At 45.8% G+C, this 18,588-nt stretch overlaps 1 protein-coding gene across 2 annotated transcripts in view; it reads left to right on the top strand.

The window, feature by feature from the left end:
- Positions 1-18,588, top strand: part of anp32a (acidic (leucine-rich) nuclear phosphoprotein 32 family, member A) — a 49,411-nt gene that overhangs the window by 25,743 nt on the left and 5,080 nt on the right. The window contains exons 2-6 of one of the 2 annotated variants that reach the window (XM_078241252.1): positions 3,129-3,278; positions 5,758-5,880; positions 8,305-8,503; positions 13,806-13,945; positions 18,512-18,578. In XM_078241252.1, coding sequence (XP_078097378.1) covers positions 3,129-3,278; positions 5,758-5,880; positions 8,305-8,503; positions 13,806-13,945; positions 18,512-18,578 — 679 coding nt within the window. The remainder of the gene's footprint in view (positions 1-3,128; positions 3,279-5,757; positions 5,881-8,304; positions 8,504-13,805; positions 13,946-18,511; positions 18,579-18,588) is intronic. The other variant, XR_013500759.1, reaches the window with a different exon arrangement.

The following is an 18,588-nucleotide window of genomic DNA, read 5'->3' as shown; positions in this document are numbered from 1 at the left end:
TGACATGATGTGTTGTCTTTTCTTTGGTTTTGGGATATACTGGCATGGCCAGCATTTATTGCTCTAGAATCCAACTTAGTTCTATCGGCACGGTAGCACAGTGGTTAGCACTGCTGCTTCACAGCTCCAGGGTCCTGGGTTCGATTCCCGGCTCGGGTCACTGTCTGTGTGGAGTTTGCACATTCTCCTCGTGTCTGCGTGGGTTTCCTCCGGGTGCTCCGGTTTCCTCCCACAGTCCAAAGATGTGCGGGTTAGGTTGATTGGCCAGGTTAAAAATTGTCCCTGAGATGCGTAGGTTAGTGGGATTAGCAGGTAAAATATGTGGGGGTAGGGCCTGGGTGGGATTGCGGTCGGTGCAGACTCGATGGGCCGAATGGCCTCCTTCTGCACTGTAAGGTTTCTATGATTCTATGATCTTGTAGAGCCCTTGTGGTGTGGAGAGAGGCCATTCGGCCAACCTTGTGTTGGCTTCTCTAATTGCAGTGCTTGCTCCTCTTTCTTGTCACTAACACTTAGAATCGTAGAACTCCTACAGCGCAGAAGGCCATTCAGCCCATCGAGCCTGCACCAACAACAATCCCACCCAGACTCTACCCCCGTAACCCCATGCATTTACCCTGCTGATCCTCCCATCCTGGGGACACTCATCCTGCAATTTAGCATAGCCAATCAACCTAACCCACACAACTTTGGAGTTTCTGCAATGAATAAGGTGCGCGCACATGGAAGACCCATGGGCTAAGACGAGAGTCACCTGGCTTTGTATATAGCACAGGAACAAGTTTCTAGGAGGGAGAGTTTTATATTGAATATAATCAAAGAGTTGATGCTAAATGGGATCTGCATCAGAAATTGGCACAGTTTCTCTCCCCTCCCTCCCTGACTCAACACTTTTAGAAGCTGAAGGAAGTTTTTTTGAAGGAAGAATTGTCTTGTGGACCTTCTTGATGCTGAGTATTCCAGCCCCCAGGTGGGATCTGGTGAGAGGATTTGAGATCCGGAGCTCCGAGGTGTGATACCACAACTGAGGGCCTGTCGGAAGGACCAATCTGATATCTTCGTGGCTTTCAGGCCCATTGAATGTGAAGAGCTTTTTACAAAAATCTTTGCAACCAGTTAGACCCTGATATTGCAGCAATCCTATTTTAATCGGGATACGGGGAATCAGTGATATCCCTTTCCCTTGATTGACTAGAGTTCATCGAAGATTGGTTCAACTTATTTCATTAGTGGCACTGTTAGCTACCATCCACCACGTTTGAAGGGCAAATAATGCTTCAAGTTTCTGTGTGTATAAATTTACAAGTCCTGCTTTCTCTGCGGTGGTTTCTTCTTCCGTTGAGGGAAGTTAGCAAATTGTTACCGAATGCATTTCTGGGCAGGAGCAACCAACTTCTACAGATGCACCACAGAAAGCATTCTTTCTGGTTATATCGCAGCTTGGTGTGGCTCCTGCTCTGCCTAAGACCGTAAGAAACTACAAACAGTCGTGAATGCAACCCAATCCATCACTCAGACCAGCCTCCCATCCGTCAACTCTATCAACACTTCCCGCTGCCTCAGAAAAGCAGCCAGCATAATTAAGGACCCCACGCACCCCAGACATTCTCTCTTCCACTTTCTTCCGTCAGGAAAAAGATACAAAAGTCTGAGGTCACATACCAACCGACTCAAGAACAGCTTCTTCCCTGCTGCTGTCAGACTTTTGAATGGACTTACCTTGCATTAAGTTGATCTTTCTCTACACCCTAGCTATGACTGTAACACTACATTCTGCACTCTTCTTTCCTTTTCTATGAACAGTATGCTTTGTATAGCGTGCAAGAAACAATATTTTTCACTATATACTAATATAGTAATACATGTGACAATTCAAATCTGTATGCAGCTTGGTCTGTATGGAATCCCTAAAGTGCAGAAAGAGACCATTTGGCCCATTGAGTCTGCACTCAGTCTCGTGGATAGGACCCGCTGAACTCTATTGTAGGACAGCTACCCGTGCCAGCTTGCTGCTGTTCTCTACATGCATGCAGGCTGTTCAAAGGCAGAGTATTGACTACTCAACTAGCATGTACATGCAAAACTCCTCTAACGTAATTAGACATGGTAGTCACTTGATGTTACAGGGTATTGCTGAGAAAATACATCTTGTCGAAGCTTTTCATCTTGCACTGGTTCTGTGATCAGGCAGCACTCGCTGAACTGTCTCGAATTGTGGTAACCAAGTTAAGATTATCATTTGGGGTTCACCGGGTGCCTCTTGCTTAAAAACTACATGTATTGATCTACAAGGACCAGACCTCGGAAGGCAAAAGGAACATGCCCAGGCATTGTGCCTTTCCCGTGATTTTAAACAGAAGATTCTGTGGGGGACAACTAAAAAATGTAAGGATTGGGAAAGGAAATTCAGCTAATTGAAGTAGTTATTTTTCTGTACTGTGACTTGACCCTGCTATATTTAGGCTGGTGTCACTAGTACAATACTGTAACTCAAATTCCAATTCTCTTCCTGCACCTAGTGGTGCACCAAGGCAGACTTGGTTTGTAATTCTCAGAACCAGCCTGTCGTTGGAGGTTTATAGCTTGAGGGGCAGCCCCTCCACATCAAACACGGCTGACCAGGAGTCTCTGCCACTCTTGCAGCCTTTGGAAGGATTTGCAGGTTGACACTCAACCTGTTCGACCGTTACGAACACGCCCTTCCTTGGCCATCGAGTCCTGGGGTGGGACTCGATCCCGGAGCTTTTGGCTCAGATGCAGGGACAGTAACCCACTGCGCCACAAGACCTCCCCTGTAACTCAAAGCCAGTTTCAAACTAGTCTCTTCCTCCCCTCCATAGTTAGCTGTTGGTTGAACAAATCATTTTAAAATGATTACTGGAATATCCAAGAACATTAGGCCCTAGAGTGCCAGGCCAAGCAAAGGCCAGCTAAAGCATCTCAAACTCTGACTTGCTAGCGTGTGTTTGAGGAGGCAAAAGACCAGTTTCCACCCCCCCCGCATGTTTGAAAACGGCTGCCTTGTACTGAGGCCTCCTGTGCTGTGTTATGTGAGCATCAGTGAACGATCCAAAAACCTGTTCTCCCAGAGTATTTGTGTTGAGTTTGTTTTGCATCTGTCTTTCTAGGTGAAAGAACTCGTTCTCGACAACTGTCGCTCAAATGAAGGCAAAATCGAGGGCCTCTCAGATGAGTTTGAAGAATTGGAATTCCTTAGCACGATCAACGTAGGCTTATTGTCAGTCGCGAACCTACCAAAGTTAAGCAAGCTAAAGAAGGTAAGTGTAAGCTTGCTGGCTGCTTTTGACGGCATCGCCAGGTGAAGTAGCTGCTTGATTCTGGGGTGAAATAATGTCGGGGGAATTTGACTGAAATCTGAGGCAAGAGCTGACCATTTGACTTGTCAGTGCGCCCGACACGTACACAGGAAGCTTCTTGGGCAGTTGCCCAGTGCATATCCCTGTATTTGGGGTGGCACAGTGGTTAGCACTGCTGCCTCATAGTGCCAGGGAACCAGGTTCGATTCCTGGCTTGGGTCACTGTCTGTGTGGAGTCTGCACATTCTTCCCGTGTCTGCGTGGGTTTCCTCCGGGTGCTCCGGTTTCCTCCCAAACTCCAAAGATGTGTGCGGGTTAGGTTGATTGGCCACGCTAAATTGCCCCTTAGTGTCCTGGGATGCGTAGGTTAGAGTGATTAGCAGGGTAAATATGTGAAGTTACGGGGAAAGGGCCTGGGTGGGATTGTTGTCGGTGCAGGCTCGATGGGCCGAATGACCTCTTTCTGCACTGTAGGGATTCTATGATGTGGTTGATGCTGAGAGATTGTTTTTCCTTGTGGGAGAGTTTAGGACCAGAGGGCATAATCTCAAGAGTAAGGGGTTGCCCATTTAAGACGAGGTGAGGAGGAATCCCTTCTGAGGGTAGTGAATCTGGAATTGTTTATCACAGAGGTTTGTAGAAGTTTGGTCGTTAAGTATGTTAAAGGCTGTGAGCGACTGATTTTTTTTTAATCAGTAAGGGAATCGAGGGTGGTGGGGATAAGACGGGAAAGAAGTTGAAAATTATCAGAGCATTCATGATCCCATTGAATGGTGAAGCAGACTTGATGGGCCGAATGGTGGTCATCTTCTGTTCCTACGTCTTGTGTACAGATTTGTTGATGAAGGTAGCACTTGTTTATTTGACATTTTAACAATGCTGGTTCTTCACTTAATTTTGAGCTCTGCTTTCTCTCACTGTAAGGCTAAAAGGCATCTGGCATTCCAAGGATGATATTGGATTGAGTCTAATGGTCACAGAACCTCAATAATTGTGTTTGTAACTTCTTTATAACAGCTTCTATCTGTTGGTGTAACGTTCCACCACACCCCCCACCCCCTCCAAATGTTTTCCTAATTATCTTGTATCGAAGAAGAACTTGCCAAGTTGTTCTATCTGATTTCTTTCCTGTTCGTGACTGATGGCATAAACTTGATAATCTTCCTCGAGCGCTCTTAGTGTGGAACTTGTCTCCAGTGGTGATGGATTAAAACTTTGGTATTTACTCCAGAAAAGCTTGGCAGAGAAATACCTGATCTCCTGCGGCGATCCCAGTTTGTCAGAGAGGAGGGGGGTCGGTTGGGTGGGGGTCCATGTTTGAATATAAATGCGTTTGAGGCAGTTCAGAGAAGGTTCACGACTGATTCCTGGGGTGGAGGTGTTACCTTGCAGGGAAAGGTAGGACAGGCTGGGCCTGTGTCCAAGGAAGCTGAGAAGATTGAGCAGTGATCTTATTGAAGCGTATAAGATACTGAGGGGACTTGACAAGGTGACTTTCCCCTTGGTGGAGAGACTAGAACCAGGGCACACAGTTTAAAAATAAGTGATTTCCCTTTTGAGACAGAGGTCAGAAGGAGTATTTTCTCTGAGGGTTGTGAATCTTTCCTGGAGAGTAACGGAAGTAGGTTCATTGAATATTTTTAAGGCAGAGGTAGATGGATTCTTGACTAATGAGGGAGTCGAAGCTTATTGGGAATAGGTAGCATATGGAGTTAAGGCCACAATGAGAGTAGCAATCTTACTGAATATAGGTGCAGGTTTGAGGGGCCGAATGGCCTACTCCTCATTCATATGTTTGGATACATACACACGGACTGTAAATGGAATGGGTTTGATGTACTGTCGCTTTTCTTACGGTAGCCATGATGTGGAGATACCGGCGTTGGACTGGGGTAAGCACAATAAGAAGTCTCACAACACCAGGTTCAAGTCGAACAGGTTTATTTGGCAGCACTAGCTTTCGGAGCCTCAAGCTCCTTCTTCAAGCGCACTCACCTGAAGAAGGAGCTGGAGGCTCCGAAAGCTAGTGTGGCCAAATAAACCTGTTGGACTTGAACCTGGTTGTTGTGAGACTTGTTACTGTGCTTTTCTTCCTCCCGGGGGTCAGCACGGTGGCAGTGGTTAGCACTGCTATCTCGCAGCGCTAGGGGTCTGGGTTCGATTCCCAGCCTGGGTCACTGTCTGTGTGGAGTCTGCATGTTCTCCCCATGTCTGCGTGGGTTTGCTCCGGTTTCCTCCCACAGTCTGAAAGACGTGCTGGTTAGGTGCATTGACCCGTGACGACTAGGGGAATTTCACAGTAACTTCATTGCAGTGTTAATGTAAGCCTCACTTGTGACTAATAAATAAACTTTTTTTAAAAAAAGGTTATTTAAAAACCATACTGATTTCTAGTTCACATCCATGCTAACGCTGTAATGCTTAATGTATTTACATACAGCTCGAACTAAGTGATAACAGAATCTCAGGGGGACTAGAAGTGTTGGCAGAAAAATGTCCGAACCTCACGCATCTCAACCTCAGCGGCAACAAAATCAAAGACCTCAGCACAATAGAACCTCTGGTGAGTCCCTTGTGCGCGAAGTCTCGAGTCATGGTTAACCTCTGAAATGATAAAACTATAAATAATGGTGTGCAGAAGAATCTTAAACCCTCACGCTTCGATAAATTTCCGCTTCCATCATCTGCTAAATTCTGGATATTTCTCTCTGATTTATCATTTACCTGGTGGGATTTTTTATTTTAAACTATATTGATTTTGTAGAAAAAAGCAATAGTTCAAAACTGTTAAGACTGTTTAATGAAGATGAAATCTTAGAAAAAATTGAGTAACCGACTCTTAGAATGTGTACCATTGGGAGTAGGTCACAAAGGTACTGGTTGGATGCAATTCCTCCAAAATTAATGGGAACGTTTTGGGATCTTTATAATTCATTATAGTTATTAACCTCGCGTTGCTTCCAAAGCCTACTCCTGCTCCCGTGTTAATTCAGTTCCCCCGGCAAAGTTGGCTTTCAGTGAACCTATTTAAAGTCCTTATTGTCCATATTGTTAAGGAGCAGATCAGAAACTTCAGGGTATTTTGTGCAGTTAGCCTGGACCCTAACTTTTACGTTTGATTTTTGACATTAAAGCGAGCATAAGATGTTTCACTCTGGGTATGATTCATGTGACCCACGAGGAAGCTTTTATCAAAATAAACATTAATTAAGAACACAGAATATAACAAAAGGAATTAGGATAACTTTTACCAATTAAAATACTTAAGCATGACAAAATGTAATTCTTAACAGCTAGCTATCTCTATTATTCCAATTTAGCAGTACCCCCTTAGACATAAATCCCTTCTTTAGAACCAGTAAACACAGAACACCTGATATGCTGATGTGATGCCAGATTTCTAGCCTTTTGACACAATTGGATAGCGATCCAGATAGACACCTGAATTCTAATTCTCATGCAGCAACTTAACCTCCACCCCCAAAGTGCAGAATCTTAGATTTATTTCCTAGCAGATTCCCCTCTCTCAAGATACCAAAAAGCAGACTGCCTTCTCTGTGAAAGCATAGCCGCACCCTATCATATGACCTTACCTGTCAATCAACCCCTACTCTGCAATATCCCAGGGGAAAACACAAAACAACAGAACTCTGCATTAGTTCGGATTAAAACAAACATGGTAGCAATTAAGATCAATTATGCTGCTGCAGTAACAGCACAGTGCTGCTGGATCCAGACAAAATGGCTCCAAGTGCATAGAACAGATCCTGCACAAGAAACATGACTAAAAAACATTTAAAGGCACAGTATCATCACAATATTCCTGGAGCCTGGTATCTTTGGTGACTCTAGTGTACAGCTCAGAGATGAGTCAATGGAGGGAATGACCCAGCACGAGATGGGGAGACTGCGGTGTAGTAGGGACGTCATGGATTAATAACCCGGAAACCCAGAGTAGTGCTCTGAGGAGATGGGTTCAAATCCCACCATGGCAGCTGGTAGAATTTAAATTTAATTAATACATCTGTAATATAAAGCTAGTCTCAGTAATGGTGACCACAAAGCCATCATCGATTGTTGTTTTAAAAGAAATCCCATCTGTTTCACTGATGTCCTTTAGGGAAGGAAATCTGCTGTCCTTACCTGGTCTGGCCTATACATGACTCCAGACCCACAGCAATGTGGTTGGCTCTTAACTACCCTCTGAAATGGTTGAGCGAGTAACTCAGTTCAAGGGGGCAATAATGGATGGGCAACAAATGCTGGAGCCCGAATCCCATGAATGAGTAAAGAAAATGAAAACTTAATTTTTGGAATCATAGAACAGAAGTAGGACGTTTGGCCAACTTGCTCTGGTACTGGCTCTTTGAAAAGGATATTTAATTGACCTCGGAGACGTGTAGGTTTTTCCTTTTTAAATTACGGGGAGGCGATGGCCTAGTGGTATTATCGTTAGACTATTAATCCGGAAACTCAGTTAATGTTCTGGGGACCCCGGGCTTAAATCCCACCACGGCAGATGGTGGAATTTGAATTCAATAAAAAACATCTGGAATTCGATTGTCGTAAAAACCCATCTGGTTCACCAATGTCCTTTAGGGAAGGAAATCTGCCGTCCTTACCTGGTCTGGCCTACATGTGACCCCAGAGCCACAACAATGTGGTTGACTCCCAACTGGCCTGTGAAGAAGGGCAACCAGAAATGGGCAACAAATGCTGGCCCAGCCAGCGATGCCCAGGGTCCCATGGATGGGGGAAAAAACTGTATCCTATTCTTTTTTTGTAGTTTTCTTTATTTGTATGGGATTGTGTGATGTAAGCAGTTGGAAAAAAATCTTCATGGGATTCATCTAAAGTAACAAAGTTCGGTGATTGATGGTAGACTAAATGATTGGAGAATTTGAACTGTCGCTTTTCCCTCATTCTGAACCAAATTCAAACCTGACTCTTTCTTGTGTTTCCTTTTGTCTCCCGCCTTTATTCACAGAAAAAGTTGGATAGCCTGCGGAGTTTAGACCTTTTTAATTGCGAGGTAACAAACCTAAACGATTACAGAGAAAATGTTTTCAAGTTTCTCCCACAACTGACGTACCTAGATGGATACGACCGTGAAGACAAAGAAGCGCCGGACTCGGACACTGAAGCATTCGTAGAGGGGCTAGATGATGATGAAGAAGAGGAAGATGGTACTTTTATAAGATTTCTGTGATTAAACCGCTCCCTCCCTCATTAACTTCTGTTGCTGTGAAAATGTGCCCCAGTGTTCTCCTGATCTGCATTGGCACCATTCACTTCCCATTAGGGCCAGGCAGAAAGGACAGCACCAGAAGATGAGCAGGTTTCCTCTGGGTGGTCCGATTCTTTCCTCCCTCCACCACCCTCCCCCTTCCGATTCTCTCTCTCTCTCTCTCTCTTTCTCTTCTCCCCCCCCCCTCCTCCCAGCCCAAGCCCAAAGATGTGCAGCTTAGGTGGATTGGCAATGTTAAATTGCCCCTTCGTGTCCCAAGGCTTGCAAGTTAGTGGGATTAGCGGGATAAATACATGGGGTTATGGAGATGGGGCCTGGGTGGGATGCGCTTTTCGAGAGCCGGTGTGGACTCGATGGGCCGATTGGCCTTGTCTTGCACTGTAGGGATTCTGAGTTCAATGATTCTATGAGTTAATACCCTGGGGGTGCAGTAGAGAAATCTGATCCAGTAATGTTATATTATTGAAAACCGGCACTCGTTCCTAGCCTGTAAAGTAGTTTGAGGCTTTACTTCAACAGTTGGGGGTTTAATGCTGGTGGGTAAATGCCCCAGTTAATTTGCTTGCCTATTGTAAAAGTCATTAGATTTACAAGGATGTTGCCAGGACTCAAGGGACTGAGTTATAGGGAGAGATTGGACAGGCTAAGATTTTTTTTCTTTGGCACATAGGAGACTGAGCGGTGATCTAATGGAGTTGTAGAAGATCATGAGGGGGCATGGAGAGGTTGAAAGCACTGTCTTTTTCCCAGGGTTGGGGAATCGAGAACTAGAGGGCATAGGTTTAAGTTAAGAGGGGAACGAATTAATGGGAACCTGAGGAGCAGCTTTTTTACAGAGGGTGGTACGTGTGTGGAATGAGCTGCCCGAGGAAGTGGTTGAGGCAGGGACATTGTCAACGTTCAAAAAGCATTTGGACAGATACATGGATAGGAAAGGTTTAGAGGGATATGGGCCAAATGCAGGCAAATTGGGTTGGCTTAGATGGGCTTTTTGGTCGGCATGGACTAGTTGGGGCCGAAGGGCCTGTCTCCGTGCCGTAGATTCCGTGATTAGATGGGTTAGTGACCCCAATGTGTAGCTGTATTAACCATTGTGCCATCAGACAAAATTAAACCCCTTCATATTTTAGGAGTACACTGGTTGAAAGTTTCCTAATCAATAGGGAAATCTCCCCTTTAAAAAATGTTCAGGAATTGAAGAGGCAGAATTGTGCGGAACAGGTGTTAATTTTTTTAAATCTGTGTGACATCTCCGACATTACCAATAAATCTCATTATCCTTATGCAGCTGTTATATTTGTATAAATTATATTCCCCCGCCTCCTCAGTAGCTATAACAGATCTAATCTTACAAATGAAAGGGAGCTAAACTCCAAATGCTCCAAAACTCTAATAATAAAGCTATCTGGCTGTACATTGGTCTCCAGAGGAAAGATTGGGTATATAAAGCTGACTTTTCGAAGATTGCTGGACAGGCTGTGTTTCCTCCAGCAATTTTTACTTTTGGTTTTATTGTGGAATCAACACCAAACCTACAAAGTTTTTGTGAAATAAATGTAATCGGGTTGCAGAAGCAGAATAATTCGCTTGCTAAGAACAGGTATTCTCACACTTGGTGAACTTTTGTTCAGCGGTTAGTATTTCTTGACCATTTTGACCACATCTTCTGACCATTTTGGTCCCAATATTGGGGAGGCGATGGCCTAGTGGTATTATCGCTGGATATTAATCCAGAAACTCGGCTAATGTTCTGTGGACCAGGGTTCGAATCCCGCCACGGCAGATGGTGGAATTGGAATTCAATAAAAAGTACCTGGAATTGGGAATCTACTGATGACCATGAAACTGTTGTCGATTGTCGGGAAAACCCATCTGGGTCACTAATGTCCTTTTAGGGAAGGGAATCTGCCATCCTTACCTGGTCTGACCTACATGTGACTCCAGAGCCACAGCAATGTGGTTGACTCTCAACTGCCCTCAGGCAACTAGGGATGGGCAATAAATGCTGGCCAGCCAGCGACTCCTATATCCCACGAATAAATAAATAGTAATTTTAGGAGCATTGTCTTGCCCGAACGGTGGAAGTGTTAAATTGCACACATTCCTCTGCTGGTTCCTTAACTACTTTTGTGTTAATGCCTGGGAGGGGGGAGGTTAACCAACGTTCCAACCACATGCAAACCAGAGGGATCTTCCTGTCAGCTAAAAGGTTTCTCCAGTTGCAGTTCAAGTCAACTGGAAAATTTTAACCTTGAACAATTTGATAAAAATTGTGGTTGTTTTTCTGGGTTATTATGAAGTCAAATCGCTAACCAGCTACAATATTGTCAAAGCCTAGATTAGCTCTCCAGATGTGTGGTGTTCACAGTGTGCTGATGAGACCGGCATTCCTCCTGGTTGTTCATTGGTCACATTATCATTAGCGCCTCTCTCTGCTCATTTTGGATTCCCTTTCTGTTCAGCAAAAGTGGAAGCAAAGTCGGGCAGTATTTCTCCCCTTGAACCCTAACCCCCACCATTGTATACCCGAAAACACAAACTTGCCTCTGAAATGCAATGTTGGGTTCTCATCTCTGGGCCAGTGCAGTGTCTCGGAGGAACCCTGTACGTGCCAGACTGCCTCAGTTGAGGGTTATTCCCTGGGGTGACCTATTCGGAGAAGATGGGCTACAGGCTGTCCCGTACTCCCATTAAGGGGGGGAAGGTCTGAATGTGCTTATTTCTTCACTCTCCATCCCCTCAAGGCCTAGGAATGCACGAGGACAGCCCTTTATTCGTATTTGCTTAATTTGGGATGTGGTCATCATTGGCAAGGCCAGCATTTATTACCCATCCCTAATTGCCCTGGAGAAGGTGGTGATTAGCCATCTAATGTCGAGGGACAGGTAGTATTGAGGAATCCGAGGGGCTGCAGCAGGACTTGGAAAGGTTAGGAGAGTAGGCAAAGAAGTGACAGAGGGAATACAATGTGGGAAAGTGTGAGTTTATGAACTTTGGAAGGAGGAATGGAGGCATAGACTATTTTCTAAATGGGAAAATGCTTAGGAAATCAGAAACACAAAGGGACTTGGGAGTCATTGTTCAAGATTCTCTTAAGGTTAACGTGAAGGTTCAGTCGGCAGTTCGGAAGGCAAATGTAATGTTAGCATTCATGTCGAGAGGGCTAGAATACAAGAGCAGGGATGTACTTCTGAGGCTGTATAAGGCTCTGGTCAGACCTCATTTGGAGTATTGTGAACCGTTTTGGTCTCCATATCTAAGGAAGGATGTGCTGACCTTGGAAAGGGTCCAGAGGAGGTTCACAAGAATGATCCCTGGAATGACGAGCTTGTCGTATCAGGAACGATTGAGTACTCTGGGTCTGTACTGGTTGGAGTTTAGAAGGATGAGGGGGGGATCTTATTGAAACTTACAGGATAATGCGAGGCCTGGATAGAGTGGACGTGGAGAGGATGTTTCCACTGGTAGGAAAAGCTAGAACCAGAGGGCACAACCTCAGGCTAAAGGGACAATCCTTTAGAACAGAGATGAGGAGGAATTTCTTCAGCCAGGGAGTGGTGAATCTGTGGAACTCTTTGCCGCAGAAGGCTGTGGAGGCCGGGTCATTGAGTGTCTTTAAGACAGAGATAGGTTCTTGATTAATAAGGGGATGAGGAGTCATGAGGAAAAGACAGGAGAATGGGGATGAGAAAAATATCAGCCATGATTGGATGGCGGAACAGACTCGATGGGCCGAGTGGCCTAATTCTGCTCCATCGTCTTATGGTCTAATGCTGTTGGGACAGTTCCAGAATTTGAACCCAGGGACAGTGAAGAAACAGTGATTAGAGTTCCAAGTCAGGATGATGTGTGATCTCGAGGGGCATTTGCAGAAGCTTGTGTTCCCTCCCATCTGCTGCCCTTGTTCTTTTAGGCGGTAGAGGTCACAGGTTTTGGAGGTGCTGTCAGGAGGCTCGATGAGTTGCTGATTTGTAAATGGGGCTGACTTGGTGTTGAGTTGTGCAAGAGCAGCAACCTTGGACCTGATGTGTATTTGTATAAACTCCACTATCTCCAGTCAATACCATTTTACGCTGGTTGTGGCAACTAATGTCATAGAAACTATAGAATCCCTACAGTGTAGGAGGAGGCAATTCGGCCCATCGAGTCTGCACCAACAACAATCCCACCCCGGGCCCTATCCCCACAACCCCACACATTTACCCCGCTAATCCCTCTAACCTATACATACCGGAACACTAGGGCAATTTAGCAGAGCCAATCAACCTAACGCACACTTCTTTATAAAAGCAAATTACTGCGGACGCTGGAATCTGAAACCAAAGGAGAAAATGCTGGAAAATCTCAGCAGGTCTGGCAGTATCAGTGAGGAGAGAAAAGAGCTGGCGTTTGACCCTTGGGGTCATCTGGCTTCGAAACGTCAGCTCTTTTCTCTCCTCACTGATGCTGCCAGACCTGCTGAGATTTTCCAGCAATTTCTCTTTTGGCCGCGCATCTTTGGAGTGTGGGAGGTAACCGGAGCACCCGGAGGAAACCCACGCAGACACGGGGAGAACGTGCAAACTCCACACAGACAGTGACCCGAGCTGGGAATTGAACCCAGGTCCCTGGAGCTGTGAGGCAGCAGTGCGAACCACCGTGCCACCATACCGCCCACTTGAGGGAAATAATCTACAACTGTATTCTTGAACAAACACAGCCCTTGAATATTTGTTTCAGTGGCTGTGTAACTGAAACTTAGTTGGTGGGATGTTTATAGCTGTATCTGACGTGTGGGTGGTGTCAAATTGGATGTCTTCCAGTTGTGTTGTGTTCTGTTTTCTTCTTCCATCTTCCTTAAATGAGGTTTACATCGCGTAGGGAAGGAGACTGAGAAATCGTATTGTCGCCTGTTCCGAGTGATGTGTTTGTGGGCAGGTTGTGTTTAAAATCTGCCTCCTGTGTGGACTTGTTTAGCCACTTGTTAGATCATTATCAATAATTCATTCTGACATAGAGTGCGGGGAAGCAGCTGTTTGACCCAGTTTTTAAGAATACACCACACAATCCCCAATTCTCTCAACATCGCATTAGTGACAGATTAGACCATGTACGTGCATTTTAAGTTGCCCACATTCTGAAGAGATTTGGGTGGCATTGTTATAAACCCCCATTGTGGATTTAATGTACGATTTGGAAATCATTGGCTTCCTTTCATGTTTTGCATTGATTTTAATTAGTTTCTTGTTTGAAATGTACAGAAGTTGACGAAGAGGAGGAATATGATGCAGTTCAGTGTGAAGAGGATGAAGATGAAGAAGGGGAGGAGGAGGAGGAGGATGAGGATGAAGAGGAGGAAGATGGGGAAGAGGAGGAAGAAGCTCTAAGCGTAGAGGACGAGGTAATGATTCAGTGCAGTAAAGCCCCTACAAAGCGCAGCACATCAGTGACTGCCATTTGAAACAGTATCCCATTGGTGGTGCTGAAGTCCTTTGGGACATTGTGATAAGGTGCTATATAAATACATTGCCTTCCTCCTTCAGTTTGAAAATAGGTTATCTTAATTTTCCTGTTGAGCTGCAGTTTTGGCAAATTTAATTGGATCGAATTGGCTCCTGGCCAGCCATAGTGGGTGGCACGGTGGCACAGCGGTTAGCACGGCTGCCTCACAGCGCCAGGGACCTGGGTTCGATTCCGGCCTTGGATCACTGTCTGTCTGTGTGGAGTTAGTACGTTCTCCTCCTGTCTGCGTGGGTTTCCTCCGAGTGCTCCGGTTTCCTCACACATTCCAAAGATGTGCAGGTTAGGTGGGTTGGCCATGCTAAATTGTCCCTTGGTGTTCCAAGATGTGTAGGTTAGGTGGATTAGCCGTGCTCCATGTGTAGGGTTATGGGGATAGGGCGGAGGTGAGAGCTTGGGTAAAGATACTCTGTCAGAGAGTCGGTACAGACTCGATGGGCCAAATGGCCTCCTCTGGCACTGTAGGGATTCTATGAAAGCATGGCATCTCATCATCCTCCATAATTGAGGCAGGGCCTTCTCCCCAGTGGGTTCAGCAGTGTCCCTGCCATTGTCAGTTTTCAGTGTGGTGCTGAGGGAGTGCTGCATTGTCCGATGAAACTTTAAACAGAAACCCCATATGCCCCTTAGGTGAATGTTAAAAGATTCCACGGCACTGTCCCAAAGAGCAGGGATGTTCATCCCAATAGCTATCCCTTGATTTTCAAGACTAGTTATAATCTCGTTGCTGTTTGTGAGAGCTTGCTGTATGCAAATTGGCTGCCTATTCACTAACAATGACTAAGCATCATAGATGTGATGTGCTTAGGGGATTGTGTAACTTGCGCAAATGCAAGTTCTCTTTTCCATCTGCAGACATTGAACAATTAGGTGGGTCTACCTGGGTCATCCTGCTGCGTTGGGTGGCACAGTGGTTTGCACTGCTGCCTCACAGTGCCAGGGACCCAGGTTTAATTCTGTCGTCAAGTCACTGTCTGTGTGGAGTTTGCACATTCTCCCCGTGTCTGCGTGGGTTTCCTCCGGGTGCTCCGGTTTCCTCCCACACTCCAAAGACGTGCGGGCTAGGTTGATTGTCCATGCTCAATTGACCCTAGTGTCAGGGGGATTAGCAGGGTAAATGTATGGGGTTAAGGGAATAGAGCCTGGGTGGGATTGTGGTCAGTACAGACTCGATGGGCCGAATGGCGGCCTCCTGCACTGTAGGGATTCTATGAATACCGAGCAGCTGGTCGGAAACGGGCTTCTGTCCACTGGTTCTCAGCATCTCGTGAGTGTAAAATAAACTCAAAGTAACAGCACCTTTTTGACATTGTCACATGTCACAAGCCAAAAATCTGGACCACTGGAAAAGCTGCAATGCTGCCTTGATAAGTGACATTCTGCTCTTAATGTTCTGAATTGTACAATTCATTCTCAGAGTTTCATTTTAAATAGTGTGTACACCAAGCCAGGAAGCTTTAATCATTGTGTTCTCACCACTCCATCGGCACTTCCCTTCAGCTGTCACACTAACTTGCTCTCAAACTCCTCTCATCATCGGCTTCTCTCTCCCGCCGCCCCAACAAACACAAACCCCATAAGTTGTCCTTTCTCAACATTCCCTTCCCCTTCTCTTTTCTCTCTGTTTATATGCACACACACAATCACACACCTCGCTACTTTTCCCTGATCTTCTGAAGTAACTCGCGAGAGATTCACTCGGTCCCAGCTGCTACCTAAATATACTTAGTTGCTGAATCCCCCCCCCTTCTGAAAGTCTGGGAGAATCTCCAAATAATTTAGTCTCACTCAGTCATCCTGTGATCGTAACCGCACCAAAAGGATGCTCGAAGTGTAGTTTAAATGGGTGTGTCTTTATCAGACTGCCAACAAGGAATCATCTCTAAATATCCTGACAATCTGAATAACCAGTCCAAATATGTACAGGTTAGGCTGATTGGCCATGCTAAATTAGTGTCACAGGATATGTGTTTTAGGGGGATTAGCAGAGTAAATGCATGGGGTTATGGGGATAGGGCCCAGGTAAGATGCTGTGTCAGAGAGTTGGTGCATATTGCAATGGGCCGAATGGTCTCCTTCTGCACTGTAGATATTCGATGATTGCAGAGATGCTGAAGGGCCTTTTCTGCACTCTGATTCTATATGGTTTAGTATTTTTGGTTGTACATTTAAATAGAGCATCGTGGTGGGAGCGGGTGTTAGGGTTAGTTCACTAGATGCTGGTCTTTCACCCTTGGGACCAGTCTGCAACCCGTGTGAATAGGGAACAGGCTTCTGCCCACTGGTTCTGAGTATCCCATGTAGAATTAACTTGAGAACAACTTGGCATTTACGTAGCACCTTTTTAACATATGTTCACAAGCATAATCAAACAGAATTTGAAAGCGAGCCATACAAGACAATACTAGGGCAAAAGAGAAAACGCTGGGGAATCTCAGTGGGCCTGGCAGCATCTGTAAGAAGAGAAAAGAGCTGATGTTTTGAGTCCAGGTGACCCTTTGTCAAAGCAATACTAGGGCAGTTGACCAAGAGCTTGGTGAAAGAGGTAGAAGCGTCTTGCAGAGGAGCGAACAAGACATAGAGGTTCAGTCGAGGAGTTCTAGAGCTTGGACGGTTGAAGACACGGTTGCCATTAATGAGGATGTTAAAATAGTGGAATGTGCAGCGAGGCCAGATTCGGAGGAGCATGACTATTATGACTGGGAGAGCACGTTCATTTGATTAAAACAGCAGGGGTTAAGATTGTAGAGTTTCCAGCAGATTACAGCATTGGATTTCTTGGAACCAGTTGGAGGAAAAATGAGAAATTCTCCTCCGGAGTGGGTTGAATCCAGGTTGGCTTTGTGTTGCGTTTGCACTGGTTGTAAAATTGTGTGTAGCGAGAGCTTACTGGTTGGTAAAGACTTTAGCATTCCATAAGCTGTTTGTTTACTGTGCTGCCGCTGTAAGGGACCAAGTGGTTCCAGCCTTGTTGGAAATAGACTGGAATCTCGAGGGGGTGGAAAGTGTTCCCTGTAGTGGGTAAATACGACTCTTGTTTGGTTTGAACGTTGAGATGAAGGAACAATGGTTCAATAAATTAGCCCCCTGGGCAAAAAAAAATCTGCATTTGTGGCGTCCCCTCAAGTCTCTGGAGTATGGTGGCACAGTGGTTAACACTGCTGCCTCACAGCGCCAGGGACCCAGGTTCAGTTCCCGGCTTGGGTCACTGTGTGGAATTTGCACATTCTCTCCCCGTGTCTGCGTGGGTTTCCTCCGAGTGCTCCGGTTTCCTCCCACAGTCCAAAGATGTGCAGGTTTGGTGGATTGGCCATGCTAAATTGCCCCTTCGTGTCAGGGGAACTAGCTAGGGTAAATATATGGGTTATGAGGATAGGGCCTGGATGTGATTGTGGTCGGTGCAGACTTGAATGGCCTCCTTCTGCACTGTAGGGATTCTATGAATTTGAAAGTTTTGGATATTGAATTGCCATCAGAAACACTCGCTCCTCTGGGACAAATGGTAGCCATTTTGTACTCAGCAAGGCTTCACTCTGGGAGAAGTTAGTGCTTGCGGCACGGTAGCACAGTGGTTAGCACTGCTGCTTCACAGCTCCAGGTCCCTGGGTTCGAATCCCTGTGTCTGCGTGGGTTTCCTCCGGGTGCTCCGGTTTCCTCCCACAGTCCAAAGATGTGCGGGCTAGGTTGATTGGCCATTCTGAATTGCCCCTTTAGTGTCCCGAGATGCATAGGTTAGAGGGTGGATATGTGGATAGGGCCTGGGTGGGATTGTGGTTGGTACAGACTCGATGGGCCGAATGGCCTCTTTCTGCACTGTAGGATTCTATGATTCTTGCGCTAGGATCCTTTTGTACCCACCTAAACTGCCGGCTTATGGGGCTGTGTGTTTCAGTTAAATCTCGTCCAAAGGGATGGCACCCTAGGAAATGCAACATACCTTCAGTCTCGGTCGTGGTGGCCATGCCTTCAGATGCCAAGGCCCTAAACTCTGGAACTCCCTCCCTAAACATCTCTATCTCTTGCTTCTGTCTTTAAAGAAGAACAAAAAGAAAGTGCAGCACACCCTCCAAACCCGTGCCGATCATGATACCCTAACTAAACTTTTAAAAAAAACCTTCTGCCCTTACTCAGTCCGTATCCCTCTATTCCCTCCCTACTCATGTACCCATCCAGATTGCGAAGGTGCTCCCATAACCTATGTTTTTAATCATCTTGTTTGAATACCATGTTCTGCGACTCTCTTGTATTTCATTTGAGAATGCTCCTGTGAAGTGCCTTGGTATGTTTTGCTGTGCTAAGTGCGGGCGCTATGTAAATGCCGTGAAGCCCAGCAATGGGACTTGATCACAAAGACTTGAGGCTGGTGCCGATTTCAGGTCAAGGCAAACGGTGTGTTTATTGTATGATGTTGCTCCTTGGTAATGGAGGGCTGTCTTGGTGTTTACAGGAAGATGAGGAAGAGGAGTTCAATGATGGCGAGCTAGATGAAGAGGAGGAAGAGGATGAACAATCAGGTGAGTATCG

Source organism: Mustelus asterias, chromosome 24 (assembly GCF_964213995.1).
Source record: "Mustelus asterias chromosome 24, sMusAst1.hap1.1, whole genome shotgun sequence".
Lineage (NCBI taxonomy): Eukaryota > Metazoa > Chordata > Chondrichthyes > Carcharhiniformes > Triakidae > Mustelus > Mustelus asterias.
The sequence above is the reverse complement of the archived record's forward strand: the minus strand, read 5'-3'. Positions and strand labels throughout refer to the sequence as shown.